The sequence below is a fragment of the Cucurbitaria berberidis genome (assembly GCF_010015615.1).
Source record: "Cucurbitaria berberidis CBS 394.84 unplaced genomic scaffold K460scaffold_7, whole genome shotgun sequence".
Taxonomy (NCBI): domain Eukaryota; kingdom Fungi; phylum Ascomycota; class Dothideomycetes; order Pleosporales; family Cucurbitariaceae; genus Cucurbitaria; species Cucurbitaria berberidis.
In genome coordinates this window covers 1,292,685-1,305,409 of record NW_024468941.1, presented here as the reverse complement: position 1 = coordinate 1,305,409, position 12,725 = coordinate 1,292,685, and the positions used below count along the sequence as shown (strand labels likewise).

At 50.6% G+C, this 12,725-nt stretch overlaps 4 protein-coding genes across 4 annotated transcripts; 1 reads left to right on the top strand and 3 right to left on the bottom strand.

The window, feature by feature from the left end:
* Nucleotides 1-419: 419 nt before the first annotated feature.
* Nucleotides 420-2,236, bottom strand: K460DRAFT_421519 (uncharacterized protein; the record flags this gene model as incomplete). The annotated part of the gene is made up of 5 exons (XM_040938147.1): nucleotides 420-647; nucleotides 737-1,344; nucleotides 1,400-1,636; nucleotides 1,686-1,790; nucleotides 1,897-2,236. 5 exons carry the CDS (start codon nucleotides 2,234-2,236, stop codon nucleotides 420-422), a joined length of 1,518 nt encoding a protein of 505 aa, XP_040783147.1.
* A 291-nt stretch (nucleotides 2,237-2,527) lies between these two features.
* K460DRAFT_390078 (actin-related protein-like protein 2/3 complex subunit 2) lies at nucleotides 2,528-4,145 on the bottom strand. Its single transcript, XM_040935764.1, has 5 exons — nucleotides 4,033-4,145; nucleotides 3,736-3,977; nucleotides 3,265-3,687; nucleotides 3,069-3,218; nucleotides 2,528-3,017 (listed from the first exon to the last, which is right to left on the bottom strand). The coding sequence occupies exons 1-5, from the start codon at nucleotides 4,092-4,094 to the stop codon at nucleotides 2,938-2,940; spliced, it is 957 nt and encodes a 318-aa protein (XP_040783146.1). The 5' UTR covers nucleotides 4,095-4,145; the 3' UTR covers nucleotides 2,528-2,937.
* A 147-nt stretch (nucleotides 4,146-4,292) lies between these two features.
* Nucleotides 4,293-7,565, top strand: K460DRAFT_349200 (WD40 repeat-like protein). The gene is made up of 2 exons (XM_040931414.1): nucleotides 4,293-4,424; nucleotides 4,479-7,565. The coding sequence occupies exons 1-2, from the start codon at nucleotides 4,408-4,410 to the stop codon at nucleotides 7,348-7,350; spliced, it is 2,889 nt and encodes a 962-aa protein (XP_040783145.1). The 5' UTR covers nucleotides 4,293-4,407; the 3' UTR covers nucleotides 7,351-7,565.
* Nucleotides 7,566-8,905: 1,340 nt separating this feature from the next.
* On the bottom strand, nucleotides 8,906-11,510 carry K460DRAFT_381351 (P-loop containing nucleoside triphosphate hydrolase protein; the record flags this gene model as incomplete). The annotated part of the gene is made up of 2 exons (XM_040935346.1): nucleotides 8,906-9,153; nucleotides 9,899-11,510. The coding sequence occupies 2 exons, from the start codon at nucleotides 11,508-11,510 to the stop codon at nucleotides 8,906-8,908; spliced, it is 1,860 nt and encodes a 619-aa protein (XP_040783144.1).
* Between the last annotated feature and the right edge of the window lie 1,215 nt (nucleotides 11,511-12,725).

The window sequence follows — 12,725 nt, the reverse complement described above, 5'->3', positions numbered from 1 at the left end:
CGGATGCGGCGAAGATGATATACCCAATGTAGGGTGAGGAAGATAGAATCTAGGGACACGAGGAATCTTGAAAGAAGTCCTGTATTCATGTGTATAGCGTTCTCAGCTCACAACCAACTGCATTGTCAGTTTTAGAGGAGTTGGGGTTATTTTAGTGCTAGCACTTGCTTTAAAAAGTATCTGGTACGTATATGTAGCTGGTAACAATGATATCAGCCGTCCACTGCCAGCCCCTACCGTTTATATTCATAAACCTAGTTACGCGTAGTTGGGTATGCTTGCTTCTTCGAAAGACGGTGCGCAATAAACTCTCGCGTATCCAGCAATCGTAACCGCACAAATCGCGTGTACCTTTTCCAAAGCCATCGCGTACTCGTTGGTTTTCATTCATCTCCACTAATTCTGGAGAAATCTAAGCATTAAAGTTTTGCAGGCTTATCAAAAGCGAACAATCCCCTTCCCTTACTTTTCTCATCTTGCCAAACCCATCCGCTCTTTCCTACTACCTCGCCTGCACCACCCGCCATTTCTCGTAGAGTGCTCTCGTCACCATGATTCGCAAGGAAGCGTTTGTTGTTACTCTTCAGCCGGCCGATAATGTGGCCTCGAAGCGGGCTGCCGTCACGATTAAACTCTACCGTGTATGTCTATGGTATATTAGCACCTTTGAAATTCTGGGAGTTTCAAAGGGAAGCAAGATCGAGTGAACGGGACCGCAGGAAAGGGTATAACTCACCTCAACGATGGCCTCTCCTTCCGCATCAAACACAAGATCCGGGGCTGGGACATCTGTGATCTGCTCTGGGAGCAGGTTTTCCTCCGGATACTGCCCTTCTCTCCTGGGCTCCTTGGACAACACAACAACATACTGATAGCTTAGCACCCCGCCATTACAGTGTACCAGGCCATACTTCCCCTTCCCGGCTCGTAACTGCCTCGTCATTTCCGTGAGCGCATGCATCGAGTAATTATTCCCCGCGCCACCGAACGATGTCAGCCCACCTAGTAGGGTCAACTTCTTAGACCCGCCAAGGATCGGCAGTCCGAGGTGCTGAGCAACGATCTTGGGAACAATTGGAAAGCAGGAGTAGATGTCGAAAAGGTCGATGTCTTCTTTTGATACACCGGAGCTTTGGAGTGAGGCATCGATGGAGCGAGATATGCTGGGGGAGCTGTAGAAGTTGGGCCGCTTCCAGAACTCGTCCGAATCTTTCGTTCCTGCGCCGCCGAGTGGGTAGATCCATTTTGACGGTGGGATGCCGAGGGATTTAGCGAAGGAGGTGGAGGTTAGAATGAGAGCAGAGGCGAGGTTGACTGTGTTGAAGGCATTCATGAGGAGGGGATCTGGGCGTCTGGTGAGCAAAGCCTGCCTCAATCCCATGAAGGATAGGGGACCTACAAGGATAGCAAACCATGCGATTCTTCTTGTCCACCTTTGCAATGACCTCTTCTCCACCAGCTTTTCCGGAATTCCAAGCATAATCGTTCCCCTCTGCTACTTTGGCAAAGTCGGCATACAGCTTCGCACTTTCTTCGTGGTTCTCTTTCAGGCTTTGACCTTGATGCGCCCGAAACGCATTCTCATACAGTGGATACACGTGTACTGGAGTGCCAATCTGGTGTATAGCCCCGAGATCTGCAGGTGAGTGAGTACTAGATAAGATTTGCTAGAGAGGAGAGTGTACTAGTTCCTAGGTCCCCGCCCGTAGGCGTGAAGACTGAGTGAACAGCTTCAGAAGGTGGGGTCCATTCTGGCGGTGGAAGCTTTTTGGCAGCTGCGCAAGCCGATACTGAGGTTCATTAGCATGCAAGCTTTACGATAAATACAGCTACGATAGCTTCGGGAGATCGCACGTGATGCCAACGCCTCTCCACCTGTAACAACCGCAACCCTACATTCTCCCTTTGCAATCCGCCTCGCCGCCTCGTCAAACAGTTTGCCCGGCTTATCTCCACCATGCTCTGAATATCTCTTCCACTTTACACCCCCTTCAACGCCTAACTTCTCCGCCAACAGGCTGGGTAAATCAGGATACGGCCACGTCCATGTCTTGACGACGTCAATACTATCAATTGCCGATTGAAGCTCCAATGTAGAAGGAGGCGAGGCATCTTCTATGGCAGCTTGAATCGCTTCAAGGATAAGCGTAGCAGGTTCCTTCGCGTCAGCGATGGCAGTAGAGCGGTTCTTGATGTCGCCTACGCCGATGACAACCGGTGTCTCAACAGCCGCCATGATATAGGCGGTAAAAATTATTACTAAAAAATACGCCTATGGGTCTCATGTATCAAAGTAAACTGGGTCAGACTGTGGATTACATGTTGTCGAGCATGTCATAGTGTTCGGAGAGTCATGATGGGCGTGCGTGAGGAGGTTGCTCGGTTTGCCGAGGTACGTACGGACATGAGTTGTTTCTCATGCTCACCTTGCACAACAACATTCGCTTTCGGAGAGGGGTAAGCTAGCGCATCATGTTTAGGGCAAGAAGGGGCAAGAAGGGGCACGATGACTACGACAGATTCAATAGTCAAGCAGTAACAATAGCCGTGCTAATTACGGGCGATAGCCATAAGCGAGCCTTGTAAAGATCCCAGCAGATTATTGAGCCTACAGGTGTTCGCGCACTGGAAACCACTTTATTGGGATTACAACGCTGTCAATAGGAGGATGACCCAACCAGCTAGTCCGGCTTTCATGCTCGAGCACCGTGATACTTCGAGATAGGTGGTTGATGGTGTGGTAATTTTTGTTTGTTTCATCGGTTGACCACAGACCCTTCCGTCTGCGCTATCTCACTCGCTGTACATCTCCGTCGTGCAGCCCACTACAGCTCCACAACTTGTCCTCGGATGGGCATACGACATGTAGTCCTGTGCTACGGCCCCTATAGCCTCTCTCTGCGATATATCCTCCATCTACCTGTCTAACGTACTAGATTATGCCTGTACTCTGAATGTACGGCCACTGGCTGTCTTTCGTTCCTTCTCCTCACTCTCGGGTCGGGCTCTGCGGAGGACTGTGGCTTGTTAGCATCTAACGTAGGTGCTTAGCAGTTCATGTAACATACCTTGAAGGAAGTCGGCTGTCCGCTTTCGCATTCTTGAGTGAATGAATGCCTTGGAAGCTTTGATGTGGTAGTGGAAGTAGTCTCGGAAGGTCTGTATGTGTGAGATGACCTCGGCACGTCGTTGGTTCGCTAGATGGCGCGGGAAGAGTACTGCAATGATTAGCTCCATCGTTCGATAGGGAACTGTCAGTCTTACCGAAAGTAATGTAGCCAATGTCAGCGGAGCCCGATGTATCCACTCCAGGAATGCCCTGCAACTCCAGAGGTGGGTCGTTCCGGAACAACACTTGGGGTGCGTTCTGGATAGCTCTTCGCCTGGCGTCGACAAATTCTTGCAGGAAGACCTTGCCAAATATCCTATCTGTCTCTTCACGAAAGACGGTAGAGAAGATGACTGTCACTCGGTCGAAGCTGGCCTTGACGTATATGGCCTCCTCCTCTCGGTAATGGATGGCGCGCACTGCACCTCCTTCGGCCACACCCTGGGGTGCCGATTCGGATGTGTACTTGGACGCTTCCTCCTGCAATTGCTCAAACTCGTCGAAGGCTTGCTCGAAGGGCGCGGCCATGGCGTTCCGCTTGAGGAGAGATACGCGCCGAACCAGGTCATCTTTGCCCTCTGCGTATCATCAGCACTTTCCTACAACCAAATTGCGAGCGATCCTACCCTGATCTTCCGGCAAGTTCTCCAAATCTACCAGGACAGAGAAATCGTATCCTGTCTCCGGGTCTACGATATATGGCCCATACTCTCGCTCCAATACACTTTGGGCGCCATATTGAACCAATTCCTGGTAACATTTGATGTGTAGTGATACTAATATCTTCGTCTTGCTCTCCGGAGTCGAGATGTGGAAGGTGACGCCATCGAAGTCGGACACGACCTGGTCAATGTTCGCGGGAGCTCCTCTGTGTCCTGTTAGCTACCTGGCTACGGAGCGGAAGGCAGCGGGGTAATGCGCACCCAGCGAAGCGGTCCCTCAGGAGAGAATCGATGAGGACGTTCTGGTAGTCGAGGAGAAGCATAGTGACGACTCAGCTCCCGGCGGAGAGATTGATACTATGGCGGGGGGGGGGGGAGCTGTCAAAAGCGCTGATGCGGAGGTCGGAGGTGTGCTGTGTGAGGTGGAAGTCGAAGGTGGGCCTGGTGTGGCTTGTGCATTAGCGTACTTCTGCCCGTCCAAAAAAAGTTTCATGGACAACTCCAGCATTACTACATTGCCAGTGGCGCATAGTCGCAAATCATAGCAGACAGTACGATGACTTGATACAGTCATTCTATAACTGCTCCACCTTTTTCTCCTGGCCTACTGCCCAATCCACCACGTAGATCCGCACAATGGTCAAATCATACAGGTAAAACGCACCCGCAGCGCAACTCTAGTAGAGCTCCCTCTAATGTCTGGACAGCAAGTACGAGCAGACCGACTCTTTCGGCGTGGTCGCGACTGCCACCTCGAACATTGTTTGGACTCCCGAAGGACTCCTCCAGCCTGGATTAAATCGACCTGCAGGCGCCGGACGCGCATACGCCGCCGCAAACGAAGAAGTTTTGTGCTGGGACGTCAAGAAGGGCGAGCTTCTAAGCAGGTGGCGCGACGCATCTTGTACCGACGAGGTGACGGTCATATGTCGGAGTGAGGTGGATGAGGATGTCTTCGCCGTTGGATACGCAGACGGAAGCATTCGCATATGGGACGCGCGAACAGCGACTGTCATAATAAGCTTCAATGGCCACAAATCCGCGGTTACCACATTAGCGTTCGATCAGACCGGAGTGCGACTAGCAAGTGGCGCAAAGGATACAGATATCGTAATTTGGGATCTGGTCTCCGAGACTGGCCTGTTCAAGCTGCGAGGGCACAAGGGTCAAATCACAGGGCTGCGCTTTCTACATCCTGGCAATGCCTCTCCCGAGGATGGTGTGGACAATGAAGAGGTGGACATGGATGCAGACCAGGCATTCCTGCTATCCACCAGCAAAGACTCGTTGATCAAAATCTGGGACATTGCCACACAACACTGCATTGAGACACATATTGCGCAGACGAATGGCGAGTGTTGGGCATTGGGCGTATCGCCAGACGGCAGTGGCTGCATAACTGCAGGCAACGATGGAGAACTCAAAGTATGGGCTATCGATCTATCAGGTCTTCGAACAGCAGGCTCAGCTATCGGTGAAGGAGAGGACCAAGTTTACCTCACCTCAAGAGGCATACTTTACCGACAGGGCAAAGACAGGACTCAAGGCATCTCCTGGTATGCCAAGTCGGACTACATCGCCGTCCACGGTGCAGAGAAGGCCGTCGAAATTTGGCGGATACGAAGCGAGGAAGAAGTCAGGAAAAGTTTAATCAGGAAGAGGAAGAGAAAGCGGGAAAAGGCGAAACAAGAGACGAAGAGCGAGGCACAAGACGACGCTGAGGCTGAAGAGCAGACCAACATTGCGGATGCTGAAATTAGCGAAGTCATAGTACCGTACGTCACCGTTCGAACAGCGGGCAAGGTTAGATCGGTTGCGTGGATGCGAATAAGAGGGACAAAGAAGCTGCAATTACTAGTCGGCACGAACAACAACCTCATCGATATCTATGAGATCCCACAAAAAGGCAAAACGAAGACCGAGGACGCGCCAGACTATAACCGGACACTGTCCGTTGAGCTCGCAGGCCACAGAAATGACATACGAGCATTAGCCCTCAGCTCGGACGACCGAATGCTGGCATCTGCGTCAAGTGGAGGACTCAAGATATGGAACGTGAAGACACAGAACTGTCTACGAACATTAGAGTGCGGTTATGCCCTTTGTTGCGCCTTCCTACCCGGCGACAAGATCGTTGTTGTCGGCACGAAGGATGGTGACATTGAGCTCTACGACATCGCTGCTTCGTCATTACTCGACAAGATCTCGGCACACGAAGGAGCTGTGTGGACCATGCAAGTCCATCCCGATGGCAAGTCGCTCATCACAGGCAGCGCAGACAAATCGGTCAAATTTTGGAACTTTGATATCGTACAGGAAGAGATTCCAGGAACGAAGCGCACAATGCCCCGCTTAAAACTCGTCCAGTCGCGCATTCTCAAAGTAAACGACGATGTGCTCAGTGTCCAGTTTTCACCCGACTCGAGATTGCTCGCTGTAGCTACCCTTGACAACACCGTTAAAGTCTTCTTCGTCGACTCTCTAAAGCTCTTCCTCAATCTATACGGCCACAAGCTTCCGGTACTCAACATGTCAATATCAAGCGATAGCAAACTCATCGCCACATGCTCCGCTGACAAGAACGTCCGCATATGGGGTCTCGACTTCGGTGACTGCCACAAAGCGCTTTTCGGCCACGAAGATAGCATCATGCAGATCTCCTTTATCCCGCACCCCGTTGATGGCGATGAAAGGCACATATTCTTCAGTGCCAGCAAAGACAGGTCGGTCAAGAGCTGGGATGGCGATAAATTTGAGCAGATCCAGAAATTCAAAGGTCACCACGGCGAGATCTGGGCGATGATTGTAGCAAGAACGGGTGACTTCATCGTCACTGCTAGTCACGACAAGAGTATACGGATCTGGTCAAAGTCCGACGAACCCATCTTCCTAGAAGAAGAGCGCGAGCGTGAACTCGAGGACATGTACGAAAAGACGTTGGCTACCTCCCTCGAGGACGAAGAACCGGTGAACGGAGAACGCGCAGAGGCAGTAGATGCTTCGAAACAAACAATCAGCACCCTGACAGCAGGCGAACGTATTCAAGAAGCCCTGGACCTCGGTGTCGCAGACCTAGAAGTCGTCCGTGAATGGGAAGAGCAGCGGAAATCGAACCCTAAGATGGCGCCACCGCAGCGCAATCCCCTCTTCCTTGCTCTGGGCAACATTTCTGCGGAACGTCACGTCCTCAACACGCTCTCCAAAATCCCCGCCGCACAACTTCACGACGCGTTGCTTGTCCTACCCTTCGCCTCCCTACCAGCTCTATTCACTTTCCTCTCCATATGGGTTCAAAAGCAGTGGAACGTCACGTTGACATGTCGCGTGCTGTTCTTCATGCTGAAGACGCACCAGAAACAGATTGTCGCAAGCAGAGAACTCAAATCGGTATTGGAGGCCATGAGAGCCGACCTACGGACGACTTTGACTGGCAACAAAGACTTGATCGGATTCAACGTTGCAGCTCTAGGGTTCGTGAGCGACCGTGTACATGATGCGCAGTTGGTGAGGATAGAAGATGTGGATAAGTTCGACGAAGAGAAAACCAGGAGGAAGAGGGGTTTCGTGGACGTTGCGTAAGAAATGCAAAATGTTTATGAAGGTGGGCGTCACGTCCTTGTTTTAGATACTGTAGTCACGTCACAATATGGTTGCAATCGCATTTACAAAACTTACACTTCGTTCTTCTTGCAAGTGGGTAGTTGCGTGTTCTTATCGTATACCCTTGATCGACACCTTAGCGGATATCGGAATACCACTCACTGTACCTCTAAAATCCTTATTCAGACTTCGACTCGCACCCTTGTTAGTCCCGTGCACACTATACATCCTCCTCTCCTCCTCCCTTCTCGTCTCTGTCCAGTCTGCAAACTCAATATCCACATCCGTTCTCTTTATGATACTTTTTCTATCACCACCAAGTCCATGTTCATGTCCATGTTCATGTCCATGTTCATGTCTATATCCATATCCATAATCATGACCGTGCCGTCCACTCTGCGGGCCGATCTCCGTATGTGGGTTTTTAGTCCAGATGAAGCGGATTCTCCTCCCGCATGCTGTCCGAGCGACGTGTTTGACGAATGTGGGTAGAACAGGGAGGCAGGCGGCGAGAAAGCCAAACGTGATTTCAGGCTCCGCCCATTTCCCTACCTGTGCTGCGACAAATGTTACATCTACTGTTTGGAAGAGGCGGACCGTATAGTATATGCGAATGGCTGAGACGGCGCATGCTCTACAAGAGTCTCATTAGCCTAAAGCCCTCCCTACTCCGTCATTGACTAGATTTTAAAGCCAAAGTTTAGGCTGAAGATACAAGTGGTAGAGACGAGGGAAAGGTGAAGACTTACAGAATGCCGAGAAGGAATACTGCACTTAGTCCCCATTTCTTCCTTCGTTCCATTTTCAAACCCCAAATCACTGGTTGGGGTAGGATAATAGTTACCAGGTCGCTTGCAGTATTCATGCTCGCACATGCAATATGCATAATGAGTCGATGGGGTACACAGTGTCCTGGTACACTACGAGTACATACGCAATCAGCTTACATCTATCCTCACTGGTATATAGCAGTGTTGACGAACCGAGAGTCCCACGTCTTCCTCAAAGGGCGGCAGGCCAAGAACTGGAATATGACAAATGTAAGGTAAAAGATGGCGTTCATCAAGATGAACATATCAATCACCCAGCGTAGAATGAGGCGAGAGTGCGAGGCATGGAGCTGAGACTGTTGTCGCGGGAGAACAATGCGGCGGATCTGGAGGATAATGGCGAGTTTTAAGGGTAGCACTACAAGCGCGTACATGGCGGTGGAGAGGTGAATGATCTACTCAACGTGTCAGTGCCAGCGATATCCCCACCGACTTACTATATCAGAGGAGTGATAATGGGCAGTGTTGGTATCGGGGGGTTCATAGGCCACCCACCTTCCAGTGCCTCATCGCATCCCTAATTGTCAGATCCCACTGATGCACACCAAGCGGTAGATTCTCCGCTATGAAGACATTGACGTGGAAACCAGCGAAACATTGCCACGCCACGAGTAGCCACCCTAAGCAAGTAGCTTCATTAGTCCAGATTCAATACTTTACAGCTACACACATTGTTTCTATCCACGACACTGAAGTAAAGTAGGTTACTTACAGTCTTCAGCCAGCATCTTCTTCACGATGAACTTCTTAGTATACAGCCTCATCCCCACAACAAGCGAGGTGAGCATGAGCTGCAACATCGCAAGTGCCGGTGCGCTTAAATTTCTCGGGTTCTTAAAATTAGGTGTGACACCCGGCGGGGGTGCTAAAGCAGGTAGATCCAGGAGCGCTTCTGTGTCGATGGCAGAGAGCTGCATCGCGATCGGACTCTTGTCTCGAGAGACAGTGATTCCTAAGAGAATATAAGGTCCGAGAGCATGTACAAATGGAAGTGTGAGTTCGTGATATAGACAGTACCGCAGTTCGTGTTTGCAAGTTACTGTCCATGTAGCAGCCTCGGTCAAACAGATTGATGATCTTAGCTTCTGTGAGTCAAATGCAGTTCGGGGTATTATTGAATTTCTTGCTTGGTCACTCCATACCAATTGATGTATTTATCAGTGCGCGTTAGTAACTTACGATACTGCTCTAGCGTAGCTATCAGTGGATTTCGACAACATGATGTAGCGCACTGCTCCACCAAGTCGTACAGTGGCTTTTCTACCGTTCTTGCGTTGATTAATAGCAAATAGGAGTGACCGAGCATAATATGAATATGGTGTGACATGTCGGTATGTGGGGAGAATTTCTTAGTGTAACAGTCCAAAAATGGAATTCTAGTCAGAGGTTGATTCGTGATACGTGTAGTCATCGACCTGTTCACATGTGTTAGACTTACGGGTAGACTTTGGGCATTTAGCGAAACGTGCGGTAAATCGTGACAAGTACTAGATAAGCTTGGGCTATGTAGGTGTATTGTAAATGTCTTGTCCAAAGCAAAGAAAAGGTTTTGATGAATCTGAAATAATACTGTCGCGTTGGTTCTTGAATATGCATGGATCCTTCCGTAGATCCTCAGCGCCGTCGAAACTTTGACTTTCCCCCAATGACCGGCCGCTTCACAACACCATCGTCATTGTCTTTCTTTTTAGCTAAACTTGGCTTCTTAATCGTCGGCCCATTCTCCTCTGCCGCCATTATGCGTTCTTCGCGCGCTTTATCTTCCTCCATTTGCGCCTCGAGCTCGGCTTTGCGATTGAACTCGACTTCTATGATACGCTTGTCTCTTGCAGAATAACCCTTTTCCTTGATCGAGTAAAACACAGCACCAAGATCTGCGAGCCAGTGAGGATCAACCGATGTGACGCAAGACATGTATTCCTTTGACGTGAGGATGAGCTCGTGGTAGACTACGTAGTCGGGAAGGTAGCCAAGGCCATAGAGAGCGCTGGTGGGATGGAGCTGGATGGTAACACTGGTTCGAAGGTTGATATATTCACCGATGCCCTTGACCTTGGCTGCTTGGTGGTAGTAGCCTGAACAGATGCATTTGCGAATGATGTCCCAGTCTGTGCCGCAACCTATCAAGGGCATCTTCTGCTTCTCCATAATGTCGTGAATCTGATCTCTAATCTCTTTTGCTCGGCGGAGCGCTTTAGGGTGTAGGAAATGGCGAATGCACCACCCATCGGAGTAGCCGTTCACTTTCCATTGTGTGTAGACGTGAAGGAGGGTCAGATGGTCGGATTCAGGCACGAAAAACTTTTCGCGCGCTGCGTCTGACTCTTCTTGACGTTCTTTTGGTCTGTAAAAGACGCTCGGAACGGAGAGCATTGCAACAATGGTAAGCATCTCTTCGCTACACTCGTACTCTACGGCAGTGATTATGAGCTTGGCAAGCGAGGGGTCCATAGGAAAGGCCGTCATAGTGCGCCCGAGCGATGTAAGGTTACCAACGTTGTCTAGAGCACCAAGAGCCCATAAGTCAAATAGCGACGTTGTGATTGTATCTTGCGGCGGCGGATCCATGAAATCAAAGTCCAGCAAGTCCCTAACACCGAGCGACTTAAGTAGGAGTACAGTATTGGCCAGATTGGTTCGCTGAATCTCTGGAATGGTCTGGATATAGAACTCATCTCGAAAAGCCCTCTCAGTGTATAAGTGAAAGCACTTTCCAGGTCCTGTCCGCCCTGCGCGACCTGCACGCTGGGACGCATTCGCTTGCGAGATGGGCGTAATCTGGAGAGTATCCATTCCCATCTTGGGGTTGTAGACTTTGAGCTTCGAAAAACCAGAGTCCACAACGTACATGATACCATCGACCGTCAAACTCGTCTCTGCAATGTTTGTGGCTACGATGACCTTGCGAACGCCAGGTGCCGCACGGTCAAAGATCTTTGCTTGCAGATCAGCTGGCATTTGACTGTAGATTGGAAGAATGCTGAGCTTTGGTGGATCGTTGAGAAGTCTCAATCTCTCAGCCACAAGCTCACAGGTGATCTCAATGTCTTCCTGACCCGTCATAAAAACCAAGATATCGCCTGGTCCTTGCGAGACATGAATAGCCAGGACTTGCTTGACGGCACTGTCGACGTAGTCGTCGCACGGCGACCGAGAGTATTGAATGTCGACAGGAAACGTGCGCCCTGGAATTATGAACTCTGGAGCCCCTCCGTAGAAGCGCGAAAACCGATCAGAGTTCATTGTGGCGGATGTGACAATTAACTTCAGGTCTCTCCTACGCGCCAAAACTTTTTTAAGGAGGCCCATGAGCACATCAGTGTTCAGCGCTCTTTCGTGCGCCTCGTCCATGATGATGCAAGAGTACTTGTCCAGATCTGGCTCAACTAAAGACTCTCGTAGTAAGACGCCATCGGTCATGTACTTGATCTTGGTCTCTTTGCTGGTGCAGTCTTCGAAACGGATTGCATATCCAACTTGACCACCTAATCTGACCTGCATCTCTTCGCTTACGCGCTTCGCTACGCTCATAGCTGCAACACGACGTGGCTGTGTGCATCCAATCAGGCCTTGCTTGGAGTAGCCATCCTCGTAAAGGAACTGAGTCAACTGGGTCGTCTTCCCAGAGCCTGTTTGACCAACGACGATGACGACTTGATTGTCTCGAATTACACGTAGAAGGTCTTCGCGGACTGCAAACGCTGGGAGATATTGTCTCTGCTCACTCAGCGTCTTGCTTTTGCTAAACGCGCTTGCACCTTCCTGTTTGCTGAGATGTTGTGCGAACTTGCTTCCTCCTTTCCTTTCTTCCTCTTCAGGCATAGGGGCGGCACTATCAGCATCATCCTCCTTGACGCCCATGATGTTTCCTAGAGTGGTTCCTTTGGCGCTAGTAGCCTCTTGGGCGTGCTTCTGCCGTTCCTTCTGCTGTCTCTTCTCCTTCACAACCCGGCTGCCTCTGCGACTAAATACAGCCATATCGCTCTGCGGGTCGCGCACGGCCGGAACAGGGTCGATTTGCTTGGTGAAAACAGTTTTCCCGTCCAAGAAAGGTGGTTTGAGGTCGTGCACGAGTATGTGTATGCGCATACCCTCGTCATCGTCATTGAAATCGTCGTCGTAGTGTCTTCTTTGGGCGACTCCGGACTGTAGCATCCGGTTCGTCTCCCACGCGTCTACATCTTTCTGCTTTTGTTGCGCTCTCATACTCGCGCGATTATTCTGCTTCTTTTCGGTTAAAGCAGCTTCTCGCTGCGCGTCTAACCATGTGCTCTCGGCGCCGCCAAAGGGGTTGTGAGTCTCGTCGCCGAAAGTATGTCCATTTTCTTCGCCGCCGTACCAATCGCGGTCCAGTGTCATCGAGTCAAAATCTTCTACAGAGGGCTCCGGCCCATCAAAAGACTTCTGGTGCGGAGTCGAACCATTCTCATGTCCCCGTGGTGTATGTGTACGCGAGGATGCGGGTGAGTCGCGAGGGTGGTTCGGCTTGCGAAACTTTGGACGCGGCGCGATAGAATACTCTTC

Excerpts from the sequence above, each read along its gene's own strand:
- K460DRAFT_390078 (XM_040935764.1), bottom strand. The coding sequence starts at position 4,094 with ATGCTTCTCCTCGACTACCAGAACGTCCTCATCGATTCTCTCCTGAGG. Across the intron at positions 3,219-3,264 it reads CATTGGCTACATTACTTTCG|TACTCTTCCCGCGCCATCTA; the intron begins GTAAGACTGACA and ends TAATCATTGCAG. Across the intron at positions 3,018-3,068 it reads GACAGCCGACTTCCTTCAAG|TCCTCCGCAGAGCCCGACCC; the intron begins GTATGTTACATG and ends AACAAGCCACAG.